We start from the raw sequence: 23135 nt of genomic DNA, 5'->3' as shown, positions 1-23135 counted from the left end.
GTGCTGGAGATGCATCCACTGCCAAGAAGCAGAAAAAGTGATGAGCCTTCGTCACAAAGTGGAGCTGCTGGACCAGCTGACGAGAGGACAGAGTCTGGCCTCTGTGGGCCGATGCCCTGGAGTAAATCCACCGAATTCAATAAAAAATTAAGTGGTGTGCGAGTGCTGCACCAAGCACCAAAGTGGTCACCCATGTCCGGGATGCTTTGATGTCATGGAGCCTGAGGCGTTGGATGATCAAATTGCCTCACATGCAGAGGAGCTCACCGAGGAGAAGTTGGGAGCCATTTGTGAGTGGGGAGGTCAGGTCAGGAATGGGAGCATGCGCCAGAGCAGCGCATCGCTGTGTCCACTTTCCACCGGTAATCCAGGGGCATGTGTCTGCCCATCCCACAGGCAGATGCCTGGCCCATCCCCATCTACTTGATATGCTGATCAACCTGCTGCAACCACAAGGTACATGGTCAGCCCATTGGTCTCCTCTATTCAGGAGGCTCCCTCTGAGAAAATCTTGTGAGCAGTATCAGTGTTAGGAAAACAAGCCACATGTCCATACAGATGTAGCTGACGCTCACGGACTGTGCAGGTAACAAATCTCATTTGAATCTCTCAGCAACAGCTCGTTGGACAGATAGTCTGACCAGAAATAGACAATGATTCTCGGAAGAGACCTGGTACCAAAGGAATCGGGTCTCCATCTTAGATCCCTGGTCAGAGTCCAAGTCTCACATTTGTAGAGCAAGACTGGAAGCAGCAAGGACCTGAAGACTCAGACTTTCGTCCTCCAGCACAGGAACCGGTAGCACCCCACCCCCATGATCCAGTGAATCAATGACTCCCCAGACCCGACCCAGATGTCTGCTGACCTCTGACTCACAGCCAGCAGAGACATGAATATCACTGCTGAGGTAAGTGAATCTCTCCGTGACCTCAAAATCTCACCACAAACAGGTAAAGACTGGAGAGCAGCATCCAATATGTCATTGAAAGCCTGGATCTTAGTTTTGACCCAGGAAACATATAATCCCAGCGTCTCTGTCTCCTCATTCAGCAGCTCGAGTGCCCCCAAAAGGATAACTCGTGTCCCTGCAAAAATAACTGCATAATCTGCGAAATCAAGGTCAGAGATGTTGACATGACATAAAATGATGCAACACAGCTTGATCTCTCCATAAACCTCCCCAGAATCCAGTCTACACAAGTGATGAAAAGTGTGGGGGTGAGTACATACCCCTGACAAAGCCCAGTAACAACTGGAAATAAGTCAGAGATGGTACCAACACATCTCATAGCACTTTCAGTACCAGAGTATAGTTCAGTAATCAGAACGATCAGTTTTGGTGGCACCCCATGAAGACCAAGAATCCTCCAGAATGCATCCCAATTCAATAAATCAAATGCTTTTCAGAGATCAACATGGGCTGCAAGCATCCCCTGCCAAAACTCTCGTGTGCGTTCGGTGAGGACCCGAAGAGCAAGGATACGGTCAATCGTTGACCTCTTTGGTGTAAAGCCTGATTGCTCTGGACGCTGATGCTCAAGCAGATGCTGGTGAACCCTGTCAATAATTATCCAAGCAAAGACCTTTCCGAACACTGAGAGCAGCGTCATCCCTCGTTAGTTGTTGCTGTCTTGGCAAATCACCCTTCCCTTTCCAGAGAAGGACAAGACAGCCCCTCTTCCTGTGAGGTGGGATGATGCCTGTGTACCAGGCAGACTACAGAACTGCTTGCATTGACATGAGTACAGCCAGCATTTCCAGCGGCATTGAAAAGTTCAGCATCGAAGCCAAAGATCCCAGGAGCTTTACCCCATTTCAACCTGTTCACCACCCCCTGTGTTTCCACAAATAAATATGGTTCAAAGTTGATTGGAGGGTCAGCAATAAGGATAGTAACATCCCTTACATCCAAATAAACAGCTTGTGGATCAGCCTGGTACAACCGTTCAAAATAACCAGCTCATCGGGCCTTCAGTTTGGACTCCTCTGTCAAGAGCCCACCAGCCTCTGCTCGAACTGCAGTACACTGAGGGTCGGGCTTGGACGAACGCAATGCGGGAATTCCCCCGTAAGCAGGATGAGAATCACTTGACCACAGGTGATGCCCTAACCCCTCACACACAGATTCAGCATGCATCAGCCTCCTTGTCCACCCTCAGTGCACTTCAGTTTTATGCCTCAGTGCTCTGAACAGCTCAGCACTGACATTCAGCCTGGCCCTGTGATTCTGGTCAATGGTATCCATTGTTCATTGAGAGAGAAAATTCTTCTTCGCCCGACGGTGAATTCCAAGACATCCACCGGCAACATCAAGGACGGTGGTCTTGAAGTCACTCCACAACTCTTCAGGATTCGCCAATGCACCAGCCCCCCCCCAAATCTCCACTCGGCCTGTTTACCCTCTCCTCAGCTCCCCTCTCATCCTTGAGCTTGCCACCATCCAGCTGAGGCAGGGATGGGACCATTCTCCTGGATATACGCTGCAACTTGCGAGTCGCTAAAACAAGCCACTGGTCAGTAATAAAGAACTGAGCACTCGGGTCGACTCTGCCGCTCTGGACCATCCTCCAGCAACCATCAATGAGAACATGGTCAATCTCCTTTTTCACATCACCAACATTGGAACACCAAGTCCACTGATGAACTAGTGGGCGCTGAAATTATGAACCAGCCACCAAAAATCCATAACTTCTTGCAAAGTTAAGGAACTTGTTGCTATTCTGGTTCACAGTTCCAAAATCGTGGGAACCAACACACATCTCATAACCATCCCTATCAGTTCCAGTCGATGCATTGAAATTCCCCAAGACTAGAAGAGTATCACGCCTGGGGCACTGATCAGCCACAGACTCTAGCGTGGCATATAATTCATCCTTCATGGTGAGATGACTCACCTATGTTGGAGCATATACAGAGACAAGGGAAATGACATCCAAGGAATGACAAATCGTTAGCCTCATAATACGCTCGTTGACCTCTTATTATTGGGGTCAGCTTATTGGACACAGCTACAGCAACTCCTTGGGCATGATAACCATCAGAGCGACCAGACCAATAATACGTGAACCTCCCGTCCATGATCTCGAGGGAATCTGGTCTCCGAACCTCAGAGTGCTGCAACACCGGTGTCCTAACGCTTGAGCTCAGATGATAACAGAGACAGGTGGTCATCCTCTCTTAGGGATAGGACATTCCAGGCACCCACCCAAAGGGACCGCCTCAGGTTAACCCAAGGAGACCGCCGTCTGGTGGACGACACCTCAGTACCACCCTGACACACTCACCCGCAATCTGACTTCGAAATGTTACTGCATTGTTTCCCTCCTTTCAGCAAAGATTGGGGGTCCCAAAGGCTTTGCCCCCATTCCGGTCATCTTGTGAGCTGCCCAGCAAAGGACAGCTGCACAGGGGTTCTCCCATGGAGTGGGTTTTCAGTTTTCTTTGCGTTTATCTTTGCTAACAAATCGTTTTGCGGAACGAATGGTTTCACGGTGACCGGAGTGCAAATCCGGGCACTGACCTCCAAAAAAAAAAGTCAACCAACTGCAGGAGGTCGTACACAGACACAGCCACTAGAAATCTATTTCAGTTGGCTCACAAGGAGCTACTCCACCCTTTCACATATTTGGTTTTTAAACCTGCTGGGTATCCCCATCCATCCACAATCCTCATCAGAAAACCTTATGGAGGAGATGGCTCTAGTCACTGACAATTCGACCATGAAACAGGTTAGTTCAGGTTTAAATGGAACCTGTAGCAAGCCACTGATCTAATCTGACTTGACCTGACACAACTTATGTGCAATTTCTAAAATCCTCAATTTTCTTCTGATTTACTTGAAATTTGAACAGCATTTGCATATCAGGTCAATGAATTCACCCACCGATTATTTTTTTACAGGCATAATTGATAAAATTGAGAGATTGGGCAAAAAATTATATAAATCATGATATCTCAAAAAGTTTTGGATGAGTAATGAAAAAATGAGGTTGATGATTGGGATAGGCCATCAGTTGAGAGAAGGATTGAGAATAGCCAAAATTCATAGAGTTTTAAAATTTAAACAAAGTCCTTGGATGAAGAAGTATATTAAATTCAATACAGATATGAGAACAAATATCAAGGTAAAATTTGAAGGGGAATTCTATAAATTCTCTAACCAAAACATAAACTGTTCAGCCTGGCCTCGGTATGCGCTCCACTAAGTTCCATTACACTTTGTTCTGTTTTGTCAAGTGTCACTCTCCGAGCGATTTTTTTTTTTCCCCAACTGTTTGTATGTTTGTGAACAAGATATTTCAAGAAGTTGTGGATGAGTCGTGAAAAAACGAGGTGGATGAGTTGGGATAGCCCATCAGTGGGATACAAAACACAAACTGTTCAGCCTGGCGTGGGTGTGCGCTCCACTAAGTTCCATTACACTTTGTTCTGTTTTGTCAAGTGTTACTCTTCGAGTGGTTTTTCATCTGTTTGTACGTTTGTGAACAAGATATTTCAAAAAGTTGTTAATGGATTCAAACTAAATTTTATGGAGAGCATGAGTATGTGACACAAATGAAATGATTCGATATTGGTGAAAATCCGATTCCGGATCTGAATTCGAGAATTTTTAAAGTGATATTTCACCATTCCGAGATGGGGCCAAAAACGTCATCTAGCAGGATTTCTGAAAAAGTTGTGGATGGATTCGGACGAAACTTGGTTGGCAGGTTGGGTATGAAACAAAGAAGAACTGCTTTGATTTTGGTGAAGATCAAATCCGGATTCGGATCTGATAATTTTTTCAGTGATTCATCACTATTCAGTGATAGTGCTAAAATGATGTGTAGTCCTATATTTGAAAAAAGTTACGGATGGATTCGGATAAAACAGAGTTGGTTTTCTGACACTAACAAGCAGATTAAATTTTAGTTCATGTCCGAATCCTGATTCAGCCTATCAGTGGGATACAAAACGTAAACTAATCAATCTGGTGGAGGTATGCACTCTTCCTCGTGGCCGTTCTACTTCTAACTATTAAACTATGTCCACATTATTCTTGCAACAACATCCATTCCATTGAAGATCGTTTCGCCTTGTTGCGATCAGTGCAACTGTACCTTCCAACTCTCTTGATCCCTCACATATAATTTTCTTGTTTACTCACAAAAGATTCTCAGGATTGCCTTCACTGTCCGAATTACTTTTGGTCAAATGAACAGCACAATGACTGTGTGCCCATGGATGTGGAGTACTTGGAAATCTCAGAACCACTCACACTTGCAATTTTGGCCATAAATGTACTTGGTGTTTTATTGACAATTCTTATCAAAATGTTATTATGTCAATACCAAAGGTTCCTGGGGAAAAGTAAAGCAAACACTGCAGTGAGTGCTGCACTACTTGTATCTGTGGCTGGATGTTTTTCAGGAAGTTCCCTTTTCATGGGAAAACCAACAGATTTGGTATGCCAGGTGAGAGTGGCTCTCACTCTCACTTTCCTCACTTTGTGTGTCATTTGCATTCTTGACATGACTGTCCAAGAAATCCATGAATTAAAAGGTAAATACAAACTTTCGTTCACAAGTTCTGTTTGTAAATTGCTTTAATGTCTTATTTCTTATAAGAAAGTTTAACCTGTTTGACATATTCTTGTGGTCTTTCTTGGTCTTTCTTCTGTTAATCATTGAGCTTTACACTATCCACTTCGACCCTGTCCCTACATGAACACCTCTTCTCATGCAGTGGTACATCTGTACGTTTTTGTTTACACGTTATTTTCAACCCACACTTTTTATTTGACCCTTTCCCTTCTGTTATCTTCATATCCGAGTCTTGACACCTGTATGTACAAAACGTTTTTAATTTGCATAGATTAATGCCAATCGAATAGCTCAATGATACAGTAGAAGTGTATCTCTGCAGTGAAAGTAGATGTAGTTCACATTTGTGTGAGGTTGAAGAAATGGGGAAGTAATTAACACAGGAGCCAATAATAGTTCATGTATGAGTGGAGACATGACGATGGAAATGAGTGGGATGAGGATATATTGAATAATGAGGCATAAATGAAAATCTGACAATGCATCCTCCAAAATAATGAGATGGAAAATTGTGGTGAAACACAATTTGAGAGCCAATGGGAATAGAAAAGATCAGAAAAAGGAATAGTGGATAAAATATGATGATTTTTGGATGGCAATTTCAACGAGGTGGAAAGAAAACAAGTTGATTGGACAGATTCAGAGTGGTATTTTCAGGTTGGAGAAAAGAGAGTGTAAAAAGAGTGGAGGTGAGTAGTTCATATATACTTGTGATTTAAAAGGTTCAGGTTGCTCATGGGGTTAATGTGACATGTTCTAGCTCATGACCAAATATTTGAGGTCAGAGGTGAGATGCTCACAGCTTGCAAAAAAAAAATAAAAATACAGATTGGCCACCAACCTGTATGTGCTGTGAGATAAAAGGAGCAAGTGTTGCAACATAACCTCCTGTTTAGGAATTAGATTTTTTTTTTTTTTGATAACCAGGTTCACAACATATTTGACCGATACTTTGTCTCTGAATTCGTCCCGATCACACATGCGATAAGAGGAGTGAGATAATATTTTTTTTTACTCTATTTTCCTGTCTGGCAGTCAAACAATATTCAAAATCATTCGAAAGTGGAAATGTACTGTTTTTTTAAGAACGTTGTAAAGGACACAAACAACTGGCTCGATAAACTAACGTGACATATCAGATAAGGTGATGTAATAGACAATGGGTAAAACGGCAGTATAACCTGGATTTAATTTATTGTTACCTATTTTTATACCTCTCTAAGCTTTTATTTTAATTGAATTGTATGCTTGAACATGAAAACACAAATCACCTTGATAATAATTCCAAGAACCATGCATATCCTGTGCCTATAGAAAGTCCACGCTCCCTGTCAGAATTTTCACCTTTTTGTTGTCTTTTTGCCGGGAATTAAATTGCATTAATTCAGGCTTTTTCCAGCTTTATTTACACATCATAAGCCACAACTTCCAAGAGAAAAAAATCGACAAATTTCATAAAATTAATTAAACATACAAAACTACAATATCTTGGTTGGATAAGTGTCCATCCCCCTGAGTTAATACTTGGTGGAAGCATCTCTGACAGCAATTGCACCTGTGAGTCTGCAGGGATAGGTCTGTACCAACTTTGCACACCTTGATTGGGAAATGTTGCCCATTCTTCTGTTCAAGCTCAGTCAAGTTGTGTGGGGAGCGTTGATGGACAGCAATCTTCAAGTCATGCCACAGATTTCCGATTGGATTGAGTTTGGGGCGCTGACTGGGCCACTCAAGAACATTTATCTTTTTGTTCCTCAGCCACTCCAGGGTAGCTTTGGCTGTGTGCTTCGGGTTTTGTCATGCTGAAAGGTGAACTTCCATCCAAATTTCAGCTTTCTTGCAGAGGGCAGCAGGTTTTCCTGAGGGATTTTTGTGTATTTCGGTCTATCCATTTTCCCTTTGATCCTGACAAATTCCCCAGTCCCTGATGATGAGAAACATCCCATATCTTGATGCTGCCACCACCATGCTTCACAGTCTGGATGGTGTTATTTGGGTGATCTGCTGTGTTGGGTTTGTGCCAAATTTAACATTTTGCATTTAGGCCAAAAAGTTGCATCTTAGTTTCATTAGACCACAAAACGTTTTGCCACATGGATTCACAATCTCCAGACTGTTTTTTTGCAAACCTCAAACATAACTCAAGGTGGTCTTTTTGAGAAATAGGTTCCTTCTTGCAATCCCACTGTACATGCCAGACTTGTGGAGTGCTTGGATATTGTTGTCACATGCACACAGTGACCAGTCTTTGTCATAAGGGCCTGTAGCTCTTTCAAAGTTGCCATTGGCCTCTTGGTGGCCTCTCTGATCAGTCTCCTCCTTGCATGGTCATTCAGTTTGGAGGGACGGTCTGATCCACACAAGGTCAGGTATGGGAGCATGTGCCAGAACAGCACGTCGCTGCATCCACTTTCCGCCGGTACTCCAGGGGCCTCCGTCTGGCCATCCCCCAGGCAGATGCCAGGCCCATCCCCATCTCCTTGAGATGATGGTCAACCTGTTGCAACCATGAGGAACGTGGTCGACCCACTGGCCTCCTCCACTCATGAGACTCCCTCACTGAGAGAATCTGGTGAGCAGGATCAGAGTCAGGAAAACGAGCCACATGTCCATACAGCCGCAACTGATGCTCACGGACTATGCAGGTAACAAATCTCATCCGAGTCTCTCTCAGCAACCGCTCGTTGGACACAAAATCCGACCAGCGATAGCCAAGGATTCTCCGAAGAGACCTGGTACCAAAGGAATTAAGTCTCCGTCTCAGATCCTTGGTCAGAGTCCAAGTCTCGCACCAATAGAGCAAGACTGGAAGTACCAAGGACCTGAAGACTCGGACTTTCGTCCTCCCGCACAGGTACCGGCAGCGCCACACCCCATGATCCAGTGAATCCATGACTCCCCAGGCCCAACTCAGACGTCTATTGACCTCTGACTCGCAGCCAGCAGAGACATGAATATCACTGCCAAGGTAAGTGAATCTCTCCACGACCTCAACATCCTCACCACAAACAGACACAGACAGGACAGCAGCATCCAAGATGTCACCGAAAGCCTGGATCTTAGTTTTGACCCAAGAAACCCGTAATCCCAACGGCTCCGACTCCTCATTCAGCACCTCGAGGGCCCCCAAGAGGATGTCTAAAGTCTCCGCAAAGATGACTGCATCATCTGCAAAGTCAAGGTCCGAGATCTTGACATTCCCAAATGACGCACCGCAACTTGATCTCTCCGACATCCTCCCTAGAATCCAGTCCATACAAGTGCTGAAAAGTTTGGGGGCAAGTACACATCCCTGACGAACTCCAGTAACAACTGGAAATAAGTCAGAGATGGTACCACCACACTTCACAGCACTCTCAGTACCAGAGTAGAGTTCAGACATCAGATCGATCAGTTTTGGTGGCACCCCACGAAGACCAAGAATCCTCCAGAGGACATCCCGATTCACTGAATCGAATGCTTTACAGAGATCAACATAGGCTGCAAGCAGCCCCTGCCGAAACTCTCGTCTGCGTTCGGTGAGGACACGAAGTGCAAGGATACGGTCAATCGTTGACCTCTTTGGTGTAAAGCCTGACTGCTCTGGACGCTGGTGCTCAAGCAGATGGTGGCGAACCCTATCGAGAATTATCCGAGCAAAGACCTTGCCCGGCACTGAGAGCAGCGTCACCCCTCGGTAGTTGTTGCAATCTTGGCAATCACCCTTCCCTTCCCAGAGAGGGACAACAAGGCCCCTCTTCCAGTCAGTTGGGATGATGCCTGTGTTCCAGGCAGAGCACAAAACTGCATGCAACGACACGAGTGCAGCATTTCCACCAGCCTTGAGAAGTTCGGCATGGATGCCACAGATCCCTGGAGCTTTGCCCCTTTTCAACTGGTTCACCGCAGCCCGTGTTTCCACAAGCGTAGGTGGACCACAGTTGATTCGAGGGTCAGCAACAGGGATTGTAACACCCTTGACGTCCAACTCGACAGTTGGGGGATCAGCCTGGTACAACCGCTCAAAGTAACTGGCCCAGCGGGCCTTCACTTCAGACTCCTCTGTCAAGAGCCTACCACTCTCTGCTCGAACTGTAGTGCTCCGAGGGATGGGCTTGGATGAACGTAATGCGCGAATTCCCCTGTAAGCGGAACGAGAATCACCTGTCCACAGGTGATGCTCTACCCCCTCACAGATTCCTCGCACATAGGCCTCCTTGTCCACCCTCAGTGCACGTACAGTTTTACGCCTCAGCTCCCTGAACAGCTCAGCTCTGCCATTCAGCCTGGCCCTGCGACTCTGGTCAATGGTATCCAGTGTCCCTTGAGAGACAAAATTCTTCTTTGCCCTGCGGTGAGCTCCAAGGCATCCACCGGCAACATCAAGGACGGTGGTCTTGAAGGCCCTCCACAACTCTTCAGGACCCCCCAAAGCACCCAGACCCCCCAAGTGTCGACTCAGCCTGTTCGCAAACTCCTCAGCTACTCTCTCATCCCTGTGCTTGGCAACATCCAGCCTCGGCTGGGATGGTACCATTCTCCAGGATTTAAGGTGCAGCTTTAGAGTTGCTACAACAAGCCTGTGGTCAGTATTGAGGAACTGAGCACTCCGGTAGACCCTGCAGTTCTGGATCATCCTCCAACGACCGTCAATGAGGACATGGTCAATCTCCTTTGCCACACCGCCAGCGTTGGAATACCAAGTCCAGCGATGAGCTTGTGGGCGCTGAAACCATGAAGCAGCCACCCTAAGTCCATGACTTCTTGCAAAGTCAAGGAACTTAGTGCTATTCTGGTTCATAGTTCCTGACCCATGGGGACCAACACACCTCATAACCGTCCCTATCAGTTCCAGTCGATGCATTGAAATCCCTCAAGACTAGAAGTCTATCTCGTCTGGGGCACTGATCAACCACAGACTCGAGTGTGGCGTAGAATGCATCCTTCACGGTGAGATCACTCGCCTCAGTCAGAGCATAAACAGAGACCAGGGAAATGACACCTAAGGAGTGACGAATCCTTAATCTCATAATACGCTCGTTGACTGGTGTTACCTCAATTATCATTGGGGTCAGCTTATTGGACACAGTTACAGCAACTCCTTGGGTATGGTAACCATCAGAGCGACCAGACCAATAGTAGGTGTAACCACCCACCATTATCTCGCCGCAATCCGGTCTCCGAACCTCAGAGAGAGCTGCAATCCCGATGTCCAAACGCTTGAGCTCAGATGATAACAGAGACAGGTGATCATCCTCTCTTAGGGATAGGACATTCCAGGCACCCACCCGAAGGTACCGCCTCAGGTTAACCCAAGGAGACCGCCGTCTGGTGGACGACACCTCAGCACCACTCCGACACACTCTCCCTCAATCTGACCCAGGGATGTTACCCCGTGGTTTCCCTCCTATCACAGATTGGGGGTCCCGAAGGCTTTGCCCCAATCCCGTCATCCGGTGAGCTGCCCTGCGAAGGGAAGCTGCACAGGAGGTACTCCCACGGAGTGGGTTTTCAGATTTTTTTTGCGTTTTGCGGAATGAAGGGTTTTACGGTGGCCGGAGTGCAAATCCTGCCACCAACCTCCTAATAAGAAGTGACCCAACTGCAGGAGGACGTCCGCAGACACAGTTGGGCACTAGATATGGATGGCCGTTGGCTCACAAGGAGCTCCTCCGCCCTTTGACAGGTTTTGTTTTTAATCCTGCTGGGTGTCCATATCCAAACACCCTCCTCACCAGAAAACCTGGTGGGGGAGACGGTTTAGTTGCCGACAACCCGACCATGGAACAGGTTAGTACAGGTTTACATGGTACCTGTAGCAGGTCACAGATCGAACCTGACCTGACAACATTACACAAGGTCTTGGTGGTACTATACGCCTTCCACTTCTTAATGATTGTCTTGACTGTGCTCCAAGTGATATTCAAGGCCTTTGAAATATTTTTATTCCCATCCCTTGACCTGTGCTTTTTCACAACTTTATCCCTGAGGTCTTTTGAAAGCTTATTGTTTCTCATTATTGAGTCTTTGCTGTGAAATGCACTACCCACAAAGGAAACCTACAGGAACAGCTCATTTCACTCTGAAATAATCAGTCACTACAATTTAACACAGGTGTAGGCCAATTAACTTGGTGTGTGATTTTTAAGGTGATTGGTTGCACCTGAGCTAATTTACAATCAACCAATATGCTTCACAGTCTGGATAACCCCACTCCCAAACATTCATTGATCCGACATGACTTCATATCATTTTCTTTATGGAAAACTCTCATACCAAATAAAATAAACTTTGGAACAAAGTGGACACTTATCCAACGAAGATCTTGTAGTTTTGTAATTTTAATCAATTTTCTGAAATTTGTAGAAGTTGTTTTTCACTTGGAAGTTGTGAGTTACAATGTTTAAATAAAGGTGTAAAACCTGTGATTTAATGCAATTTAATTCCAGGCTATAAGGCTGTAAATGGCAAAATTTTGAAAGGGGGTGTAGACTATCTATTGGCACTGCACATCATGAGTTGCCATGGCATGTGAGAGGGTGCAGTATCAGGGTGAAGAAAAATCTGCCAATATGGCTATGTGCAATGCTTGTATTGATGGTGCATTCTGTGGTGATCAAGAAAGCCTCCGTCTCCTAAACTGTGACTCAACGTCATCTTATTACAGTGTTTATGTGTGAAGTATAACACTGCTTCAGTGCTGAACTTATGGGTTTTTTGAAACTTTTTAAAATCACTTTTTTATTTTGAATTAAAATTTAAGTATCCACACTGCGTGGGGTATCGTTTTTTTGGAACTCTCCAGTTTGCATATACATCCATTTTTATGTTGTTCACTTCGGTTCTTGTTCATATTGCAGGTGTTCTCCCTTGTAAAAAATATGAAATTTATTCTTTGATTTCCCACAAAGTCGTGGGTTTATGTACATTACCACTGATTGTAATTTGTTTTGTTTTGGTGATTGTTGGGAAATCTCGACGACACATGAACTTGGAGGTTCGTATCGGAACGATTGTGATGGAATGTTCTGGAATACCAATCTGGCCTGTTTGTGCATTGGCTTATTTAGGAATTCTGGCAGGGTTGTGCCTCTGCCTTTCTCTTCAAGCAAGAACTACAACTTCACACAATAATAATCAAAGGTTTATCTCTTTTGGGATCATTTTTGGCTTCATGGTGGGATTAGCTTTTGTCCCAGCTTACTACAGCACCCAAGGGAAGTTTTTAGTTGTGATTCAGGCTTTTTCAATCACTGCCATTGCATGGAGCCTCCTTGGTTGTGTATTTTTTCCCACGTGCTACACAATATTCTCTCAAATAAAACAAATAATATAAATATCCAATCGTTTATCTGTACCAATGATCTATACACACTTCTTGTTGCAATTGTGTGTTCGTCAGTGTGTGTCTCCTCCATAACTCCAAAATCTTGAAACCTTGTGGCCCAAAACTTTGCATGCATACTCCGGTGTAATCCAAGTGAGTACATGGATGAAAATCGCATGTTTGGGTAAATTTAAACACCCCTTTTGAAGATAATTAACAGCTTACCTTCATGAAAGGCTTATCCTTGGTCAGTCCAACTTCACCTTGCAAGGGTCTTAACTGCCATTTGGATTCACTGACTCAAATAGCCTTGTCTTGGAAACGTGATATATTCTCATGGATGAATTATTGAGGTATATAATTTAAATCTGATTTCGGATTTGAGGATTTCTTGAAATCTGGAGTGAAATCTGAAAATTTAGAGAAATTACCGATTCTTACCACGAAGCGTATGTCTTATAATATTTAAGCCAGGCTGTGCAAGATCGTTCTCCATATTTTCGCAACAAAATGTGAAACTGACGAGCCATTAAACGTTACTTTTTCTGCTGTTCTGTTTTGCCCAAAGAGTAACTTCATTGAGTGCAACAAAAGTAATTAAACAGACTAAGGCTCCTGGGGCATGAGCAGCAGGCATAACGAACGCAGCTCGGTTCTCCATGCAGATATCCCCGCCCTGGAGTTCGGAAGACAAACTATATCGGAGGGTTACAATGAGTACAGCAATGGGACAAGTGATCTACGAGTTCAAGTGAGAATTGTAAAATGTTTTCAGTGGCTACAAAGCAATGAATCTCCACACCACGGCAGGTAGCCGAGAAGTATGCACACTCACTCAAAGATGTCGAGCTTGGGTTTGAATTGTTTCACCTTTTTGTGTGATCTGCTTTCATTTTGGATTTTATTTAATTTTTTTTGCAGATTGGAGCAATTCTATCTTCTATATATAAGCGAATGAGATGTTTGTTTGTTTGCGACGCTACTCCTCTGAGCTCCCAAGGTAAATTGCAACAAGGTGTCATGCAGTTCCTTGGTGTCATCTGGTGTCACCTTTATGGATAAGGTGGCTGCCTTGAGATCTTTGTGTCATGAGTTCAGGCCCCTGTCGTGTAATTCAATCAACACCTTTTGGGTTGATTCAACCTCTCATCCTTCTGAGGTCATCAAAATGAGTACCAGCTCACTGGTAACAAGGGGCAATGTATTTACAGCACAGCCATGACTCCAGAAAATAACATCCAAGCAGTCATTAGCTGCATATGAATAAATAAATCTATTATCGTGTGTGTGTGTTTTCTCCATAACTCCTGAACTATGAAACCGAGCAGCCTCAACCTTTGCATGCATACTGACTGAATTCAAAGGAAGTGCACGAGTAAAAATTGGTTGTTTTGATTAATTAAAACACCTTTTTGAAGAGAATTACCTGCCTTATTTAATTGTGCCCTTTATCGGGTACATCTGCGAACACCTCGCTTTTAAGACTGGGATTTTTAGACTCATCATGGGTGACCTCGCTGGGGTTTTAATTCTCCATTTTGTTCGGCCTGCTCAACGGCACCTTGAGTTGGAACAGGCCACAATGGTTTTATTAACGATAAATCGTTCAAAATGATTTTTTTTTCTTTCCTTCCTGATGTCATCAAATACATGGTCTTCATATCTCTGAATCGCTGAAAACATCGCTTTTTAAGTTCTAGAGTTTTCAAATTTGGAGCTTGGAGCGATTTCATGCATTACATGATGCAAATTTCCACGAACTACTCTCATGGACTAATTACATGAGAAAATCGAAGTATAATTTAAGTTTGGAGGATCGGATCACCGAGATAAACTAATTAGAAATCCGGAGTGAAGTGTAAGGATATTGGTGATGTTTACTTTTTTGCTGGTATCTGCCATCACCAATCAGCTTGCTATCACTTGCCAAGCCAGCCATTCCATAAAAAACCACTTTATTGGAGTACTTGTTGAGTGCTTTTGCCATTTGCCGAGCGCCCAACAGTTGAAAGCAGCACAGTTCATGTTCTGATCAGGATGTACAGTAGGCAGGTCGTACAAATAGGTAGATTTGGATCTGTAAAGGGACTCTTGTGGGAGTGTGTACATGCCCGCATGCTTGGTTACGGGCACTTTTGTGGCAAAGTTTCATACCGTATCTTATGTTGATGGGTGCTGGAGGTTTTAACTTTTATCCTCAGCAGCGTACAAGTGATTACATTCTCCTTTGCCCTCGTGACGCTTTCCAAAGCAATTGGTTGTTTTATGTGAACTGCATATGCTTTGCAAAGGTTCTATGGTTTCTATTTGTGAGTTTAAAAGCAAAATATATTTGAAAACACGAGATATCCAAGCTGTTTTACCGTATTAATGTGTCTTCTAATTTACAGAGCCAAATTTTTCAACCCATCACACACAGCAGCTCTCAATAAATATGAATGTTTATGCGCATCTACTTGAAATGTCTGTGATGCAGTGTTACTTTTTAAATTTGTTTTTTCAAAATACCCCAAAACAAGGGTGAAAGCTACTCATTGTTTTTGGATTGTATACAGTAGGTAATGTTCTGGTCTGTGCCCCAGTTTCAAAGAGGTACACCCATGTCTTAAGAGGTGACAAAAGAGTTGGAATCAAGAGGGGCACACTGCCATAAAAAAAAAAAAACATTGCCTCCAAAAGAGAACCATGATAGAAATTGTCAAGGGACTCGCAAGGCCAACACCTGCTCTATCAGGGATAAATGGACTTAAAATGTTGGTGTGTGTGTGTGTACAGTACATACTGTCATCGGTAATCACACTGACTCCAATCAGCCGATTACTGAAAAATGGCCAATATCTGCCAATAATTAATATACAGTGCCAATAGAATGTCAACACCCACTTTCAAAATTTTCACCTTTTCTTGCCTTATCTCTTGGAATAAAATTTCATGAAATCAGACTTTTTTTCACCTTTATTTAAACATCGTAACCCACAACTATGAAGTGAAAAACAAGTTCTACAAATTTCAGAAAATTATTTAAAATACAAAACTAGAATATCTTGGTTTTTTCAGTATCAACCAACCCCCTTTTTCTAATAGCAATTTCAAATTATCTCAGGTGTAACGAATCACCTTCAAAATCACACACCAATTTAAATGGTCTCCACCTGTGTTAAATACTCATGATTCTCAGTATTTTAAAATAAATTCAGCTGGTCCTGTAGGTTTCTTCTGCTGGGTAGTGCATTTAACAGCAAGGACTCAACCGTGAAGCCCAAGGAGCTTACAAAAGACTTCTGGGATAAAGTTCTGGAAAGGCAAAGAGCATGGGATGGGTATAAAAATATTTCAAAGGCCGTGAATATCTCTTGGAGCACAGTCAAGACATTCATAAAGGAGTGGAAGGAGTATGGTACCACCAAGACCCTGCCTTGAGCAAAACTGGATGACCAAGCAAGGAGGATACTAATTAGAGAGGTCATCAAGTGGCCAATGGCAACTTTGAAAGAGCTACATTCCTTTCTGGCAAAGACTGGTCACTGTGTGCATGTGAAAACAATATCCCATACAGACATGTACATATGTGTACCAAATTCGGTTTAAATCCCTCTAACCGTATTAAAAAGATTAAATATATATATATATATATATATATATATATATATATATATATATATATATATATATATATATATATATATATATATATATATATACATACACACACACACACACACACACACACACACACACACACACACACACACACACACACACACCAGGTGTAGTGGTGTGCGCCTGTAATCCAGCAACTTAGAGGCTTGGGGGATTGCTTGAGGACGGGAGCTCGGTGCTCGGCCACGCCATGAGAGGGTGTAGGGCAGCCTGGAATCGTGGCGAAACCCAATCCTTATCCCTGTGTCGTAATAGGCGACCGCGTTGCGTCAGGAAGGGCACCCGACGTAAAACCTGTGCCAAATCAGTATGCGGATCATAACGGATGATCCGCTGTGGCGACCCCGAACGTGAGCAGCTGAAAGAAGAATATGAAGAGGATATATATCCCACATGTCTTATCGATCATAACTGTGACTTTTCACATCGATTAATGAAGCAGTTGAAGAGAAGATTTATTTTAAAATAATTTTTTTCAAACCAATATGGCTGCCAGACCATGTGACCTATTCATTTTTTGTGAACTCCCTGGTATCCCTAATGCTTGGGGAACATGCAAGTGAAGTTTTACATTGAACTGTCAAGCTGTTCTGGAGTAGAAGATTTTAAATTGATTATTCTAAATTGATTATTTTAAATTGATTATAAATTGAAGAGGAGTTGCATATTTGGTCATTGAATTCAACCACCAAATATCTTTGAGGTAAAATGTGTTTTATGGATTTTGCAAATCTTGTGCTCTGCATGGTCTTTTTCTTGTTTGTAATTTTGGTGATATATTTATTTCGAAATTTCATTTGTCATGTAAGAATGTCCAAGTGGTCAAAATGGTCAAGGGTGTGAGTTATCTATTCTGCTGAAGGGTCTAAGGGGTCTTAATGGTTTTAAGGTCTAAGGCGACTTAGGAGTCTTTTTGGTCATTTGGGTCTTTTTGGGTCTTTGAGTTATTTTTGGGTCTTCAGCATCTTTTTGGGTATTTGGTGACTATTGGGTCTTCAGGGTCTTTCAGTTATTCAGGATCTTTGGTGACTTTTGGGTCTTCGGGATCATGGTTGGGGGGGGGGGTCTTGGGCGTCTTTTGGGTCTTTTGGAGTCTTTTGAGTATTCGAGGTCATTGGGGTCGAAAGAGTCCTCAGGGTGTTGGAGAGTCTTCAAAAGTCTAAGGGGTCGAAAGGTACATTCCAAGAGTATGTAAATAATACATGCAGACACAGACAGACAGTCTGAGGGAAGGAAGGACGGACGCACGTTGAGACCGAGCTCATATATATATATATACGTCGTTGAGTCGTTGAGTCGTTGAAACGCGTCGTTGAGCGACATCGTCGTTATGCGAACATCTTTTTTTTTTAGTTTTCGTTTTCGAACATCGTACTTCCACAAAACTACACACCTAGGTTATATGGTATAGCCTATTGCTCTAAGGATACAAACCTGTACAGCATGTTACTGCACTGATTACTGTTGGCAATTGTAACACGCATCCAAGAGAGACTGAAGACACGTTGGTTTTACCTTTGTGCTGTTCATGACGGCCATCGGTGTTGTTCGCAGCAGCTTACAATGTCCTCTCGCATCGATTATAGAAAGATGAATAAATAGCGTTTGGATTTTATAAATACGTTATCATTGCATCGATGTTATAATTTATAAATGAAGAAACGAGGAGCACCTGTCAATTGTGATGTATATTTTCGGAACAGCGCGATTGTTTTAACAACATGAAAAGCTTCACTAAAAACAAATTTGTGTTTTAATTTTGACTGTAACAACAACGATTTATTGGCGGAATTCTTCAATTCAAAGGTAAGTTACTTGCCAGAAGGTAAACGTGCAAACATTGGTTCAGTTTGAAAGCCAATTTCCTTGAATCCCGATTTAGCACGAACCTGCTTTTTTCGCGGACATTTTATGGACCTCAACGATCGCATTATAACAGGGCCACACGATCGTTTATTATCATTTTGCAGTATTATGTACTGTACATTTTACATAATTGTAGGTGCTATTTTTATACGACTGGCAGCGCTAAAGGCCCGGTCACACCTTGACGTTTTAGCCAACGTATGCCGATTTTTGAATTTTTTTTCTAAAACGCTGGCACACGTTGAATACGTTATGGGTAAGTTTTGATAACATTGAGAGCACGCTGAAAAACACTGCCATACGTCGTTGTACGTTGGCTTTAAACGTTGTACTTTTTGGTTGTCCTCAAATTTTTCATGCTTGAAATTTCACGACGTAGGCCGGCGTATGACTCACACGTTCCACTACGCTGGCCACAAGTTGTATGCACGGTCTGCGATCGTTGACAGACGTCAACACATGCTACTTGTAAGTTAATCATAAGTTGAGACAAGCCGAGGTAATGTTTAGCGTACCCGAAACTTATTTCTAATCTATGATTAACGTGATGTTGGCACGTTACGCGATCGTTGCCACACATCGACAGACGTTACTTTTAAGTTCCTCATAGGCTGAAAGACGTCGGTATAATGGATCGTCCTTGCATCAGCGTCCACGGCCACGGCCAGGACACTTATTTGCAGCATTCTTCAAACTTTTCTTCGGCATGACGAGGATGTTCACACTTCGATGTCTAGCTTGGCTATGATTCCAATTGTCCATCGGCAGCGTCTATTTAAAATAGTCGAGTTTGAGCGTTTTAACACGTTCAGAAGAAACGCTTCAAATTTCAAAACCCCAGCGTCAAAAAACAAAGGCGAGTGACAGCAATTTAAATCGTTCATTGTGAACAATGAAAATAGCTGAGTGGTACCGTTTAAAAGTCGTTGAGTGTAAAAAAAAATCCAATTGTTGAGCGCAAGCGTCTACTTTCAATAGTGGAGATGCAGCCATTTAAATCGTTGAGTGTCAGCCCATGAATAGCAAACCCTACGTCACCGGCAAAGATAAACTGCCGCACGATATGGATAAGTTAGGCTATCGTTGGGCATAGTTTGTGAACGCCGGCTTCACGATAATTATTCGTTGGTATATCGTATCTATAAGTAATCAAAGTGCTCTATGCACATTATTAGTTCATTGTGCATTTGTCCAAGCCATTATGAATAGACCTAAATCGTAAAAACAAGCCATAGCTCATTGTTGAAAAAGCCCCATAAAAAAATAGCCGCGAAGAACTTCGAACAATGGTGAAAAGATGTCTCCTACCCATGGACACGCGGACGCAAGGACGATCCATCATAACCCACACCCTCCCCCTCACACTCACCTACTACTGCCAACATGAACAAACTAATACTGATACTGTTACTGTTACTGCTGACATGGACATCGACTCAAAAAGGACTCGAAAACACTGTTGGGTTCCCCTTTTATGAGCAGCATTTTTATATACCAATTCCCAAAACCGCTGGGAACACGTCTTTATATGGCAGTTGTAAGCTAGAAACACGTTCATTTTTTTTTTTGTCGACCGGAAGACGTCATTGGAATAAGTCTACATACGTCGATGTGTGTTGGGACTACGTAAAGAATTGGTTCAAAGAACGTCAAACATAAGTTAGAAATAAGTTTCGCGTAAAAAAGACATTACCGCGACGTATTTCGACTTATGAGTAGCTTATAAGTAGCCCTTGTGGACGTGTGTAAGCGTCCGCATATCGTGTGTACAACTTCTCCCCATCGCATGCGGAACGTGTGTCATACGCCGAGTACGTCGTAAAATTTTGAACATGTTTAAAATTTCTTGACGTACTCTACTTACTACGACGTATGATAGCGTACTTTAGCGTTCTACTCACGTATACTAAACTTACTCATACCGTATTTGACGTGCCCCAACGTTTTAGACACATTTTTCTTAAGTCGGCATACGCTGGCAAGATCGCCAAGGTGTGACCGCGATGTTGACACTTCCATTTCTACGGCAGTTATGATTCGAATCGTTGTGCGTCAGCCTTTTAATAGGCTACGTCACGACATCGTCGGCGATGCGTGCAACGCGCTATGCCGAAGTTAGACTATCGTTGGGCATCGGTTGTGTCGGCCGACAACAGGTTCAGCATTCGTTGGTATAAGTTATCTATAACACAATGAAACGTTCTGTGTCTGTCACCAATGTGTTATACATAAGACCAAGTCGCTATTAATACGTCCGAATCTTTAAAAAAAAACATCAAAAGTTCAACGTAAGCCAGCGTTTTACATACATTTTAATACGTTGCCATCGCTGGCTAAAACCTCTAGTGTGACCGGGCCTTAAGTCGGCTACATCACTCGGCGATAGGAATTTTTCAGCTACATTTTTTTTTCATTTTTTTTTTTTGTCAGAGCTGGCTGATCCGTCGTATATGCGATCCGTCTTTTCCCGGAACGTCGTTAAGCAGCGCATGACTATATATATATATATATATATATATATATATATATATATATATATATATATATATATATATATATATATATATATATATATATATATATATATATATATATATATGATGATTACAGTACATCCTAGTTTAGTGAGTCATTTTGTGAAATTGAATACTGGATGTTGAAATATATGTTTGTGGAATGCCAGCAATGAAATTAATGGGCAATCTCGCAGCATGTTGTGTCGTTAATTACAAGTAACAACAATTATGTTCAATCCCTGATAAACAACTATCGCTTGCCAAATATAGAATTATGAATAAAATTTCACATTTTAAACCTTTTTTTCCTTGTAAATTACATGAAGGAATTCACAGAAAATGTAAGTGTTTAAATCGATAATTGTTATTGAGAATATTGATTGATCTGTGGGGATTCCATTTGGTATCCAGGAAACATTTAACAGAGAAAATGGTTGTCATGACACCAAGTTTAATCGATACAAATTGGGATGGTTGTTACTCAAATAAATCAACATTAAATAAGCAGAATTGATATTCTACCAGGAGATGTAAAATATACATAAATTTAGAAAACAATATTCATTTCTTTATATAAAGGATGAACAAACTAAGTGATGTGTGAAATGTTTTCAGGTTGTGTAACTTGTTATAATATGTTTGTGTCGTTTTTATTTATTTATGCTTACTTACCTGCTGCTTCCGGAGACGCTTGCCAACCTCGTGTGAGTAAAGATGAGAAAACGATGTTTTCCAGCGGAGATATTATTCTTGGAGGCTTTTTCCCAATTCACGATTCTGCGATGGAACAGAAATCTGTTCTGAAATGGTTTCCTCCAGTAGTCGTGTGTACCATGTAAGTTCGAATGTTATGAGTTTATTATTATATTTCACACATTTCAATCCTCGTTCCACATGTTGATTGGGTTGGTTTTAGTGTGACAACTAATTAATGTTTTGAATCTCGATGAACTCCGATCTCTAATTATAAAAGTCATAAGTTTTCTATTTTTGTGCGTTTGTACATTATTTTTTCACAGCTGAACCAAAGCAACGAGAGGCCCCAAATTTTAGGTGTCAGTTCTTCAAAATCTGGGAAACGTTGGAAGTAACCTCACTTTGGCCTTGATGCCACGAAAGTCCACAATAATGTGAATATTGGGATGTGGGGTCAGGTTGAGATACTGCTGGCCTGCTGGCAAAAGATAAGGCCAATAACTCCATAACTTTTCAATGTTCAACACATCCTGAAACCAATGTCAGCAAAGCTCACTCAGCCGGCAGAGCCGGTCATCCCCCACCTCTGGACAGAATTAGTTATGTGTATTTGAATGTTCTGAAACTCAAAGGTTAAGTTTATTATTTCTTTCCAGTCATTGTTAATAAATAAAAAGAATCATATGTATGTATATATATATTCATACCGATTGCGTATGAAAAAGAGTGGATATTTTGACAACATTTCCTAAATTTTCTTTCTCTGCCACATATTTTCACTGAACTCTGAAAGTTTGTTTCAGGACACGACCTTTGGGCCTACAATGGGCTTTGACAATGGTGTTTGCCATTCGGGAGATCAATCAAAATGAAATACTTCTTCCCAATATTACACTCGGATATGATATCCGTGACTCTTGTTTTTCTATTCCAAAAGTAATACAGACAGGTCTGACCTTCTTAGAAGCGGAAATTGACTCTCATGAAGATTGTAAAGCTTTTTGTTCAACAAAAACTATTATTGGTCCATATGCCACCACCCTTACAACGATGATGAGTACAGCACTTGGCCTGTTTTATCTTCCCCAGGTGAAACATCAATGTACATTTTAACAAGTAAATTTGGGTTAATGCAGTTACCTGTGAGTAAATGGCTCGAATAAGCTGAAAACTGGTCACATCTTGGATGTAAAGCAGAGAAAAACATAATCTGTGTTTGTAAGGAGACGTTTATGGAGGGGCAAGCAAGAGGACAGCAGTTGAGCTGAATTGAGAGTTGCTCACCTTTAAGCTGTTTGGTTAATGACCTTTACCACTGAAGGCTTTCAATCGTCTGTTTGTTTGTCTGGGAGCATGATTTCTCCAAAAGTTATGGACGGATTGGGATTAAATTTTCTGGTCAGGTTGGGTGTGCGGAAAGAATGAATTGTTTATATTCTGGTGAAGGTCCGGGTCTGGATCCGGATCCCAGAATTGTTCAAGCGATTCTTCACCATTGATAGATAGTG

The 23135-nt window shown here is 42.5% G+C and overlaps 1 protein-coding gene across 3 annotated transcripts in view; it reads left to right on the top strand.

Moving 5' to 3' along the window:
- Nucleotides 1-18096: 18096 nt before the first annotated feature.
- LOC147035861 (extracellular calcium-sensing receptor-like) overlaps nucleotides 18097-23135 on the top strand; it is a 56092-nt gene continuing 51053 nt past the window's right edge. For 2 of the 3 annotated variants that reach the window (XM_085845589.1, XM_085845510.1), the window contains exon 1: nucleotides 21558-21766. In XM_085845589.1, coding sequence (XP_085701715.1) covers nucleotides 21737-21766 — 30 coding nt within the window. In that variant the 5' untranslated portion in view covers nucleotides 21558-21736. Of the gene's footprint in view, nucleotides 18356-21557; nucleotides 21767-23135 lie in introns of those variants that run through there. The other variant, XR_015049158.1, reaches the window with a different exon arrangement.

This window comes from Eptatretus burgeri, chromosome 1 (genome assembly GCF_056783735.1).
Source record: "Eptatretus burgeri isolate ZD-2024b chromosome 1, Ebu_testis_v1, whole genome shotgun sequence".
NCBI lineage: Eukaryota > Metazoa > Chordata > Myxini > Myxiniformes > Myxinidae > Eptatretus > Eptatretus burgeri.
Note: the sequence above shows the minus strand (reverse complement) of the source record. Positions and strands in the feature narration are given on the sequence as shown.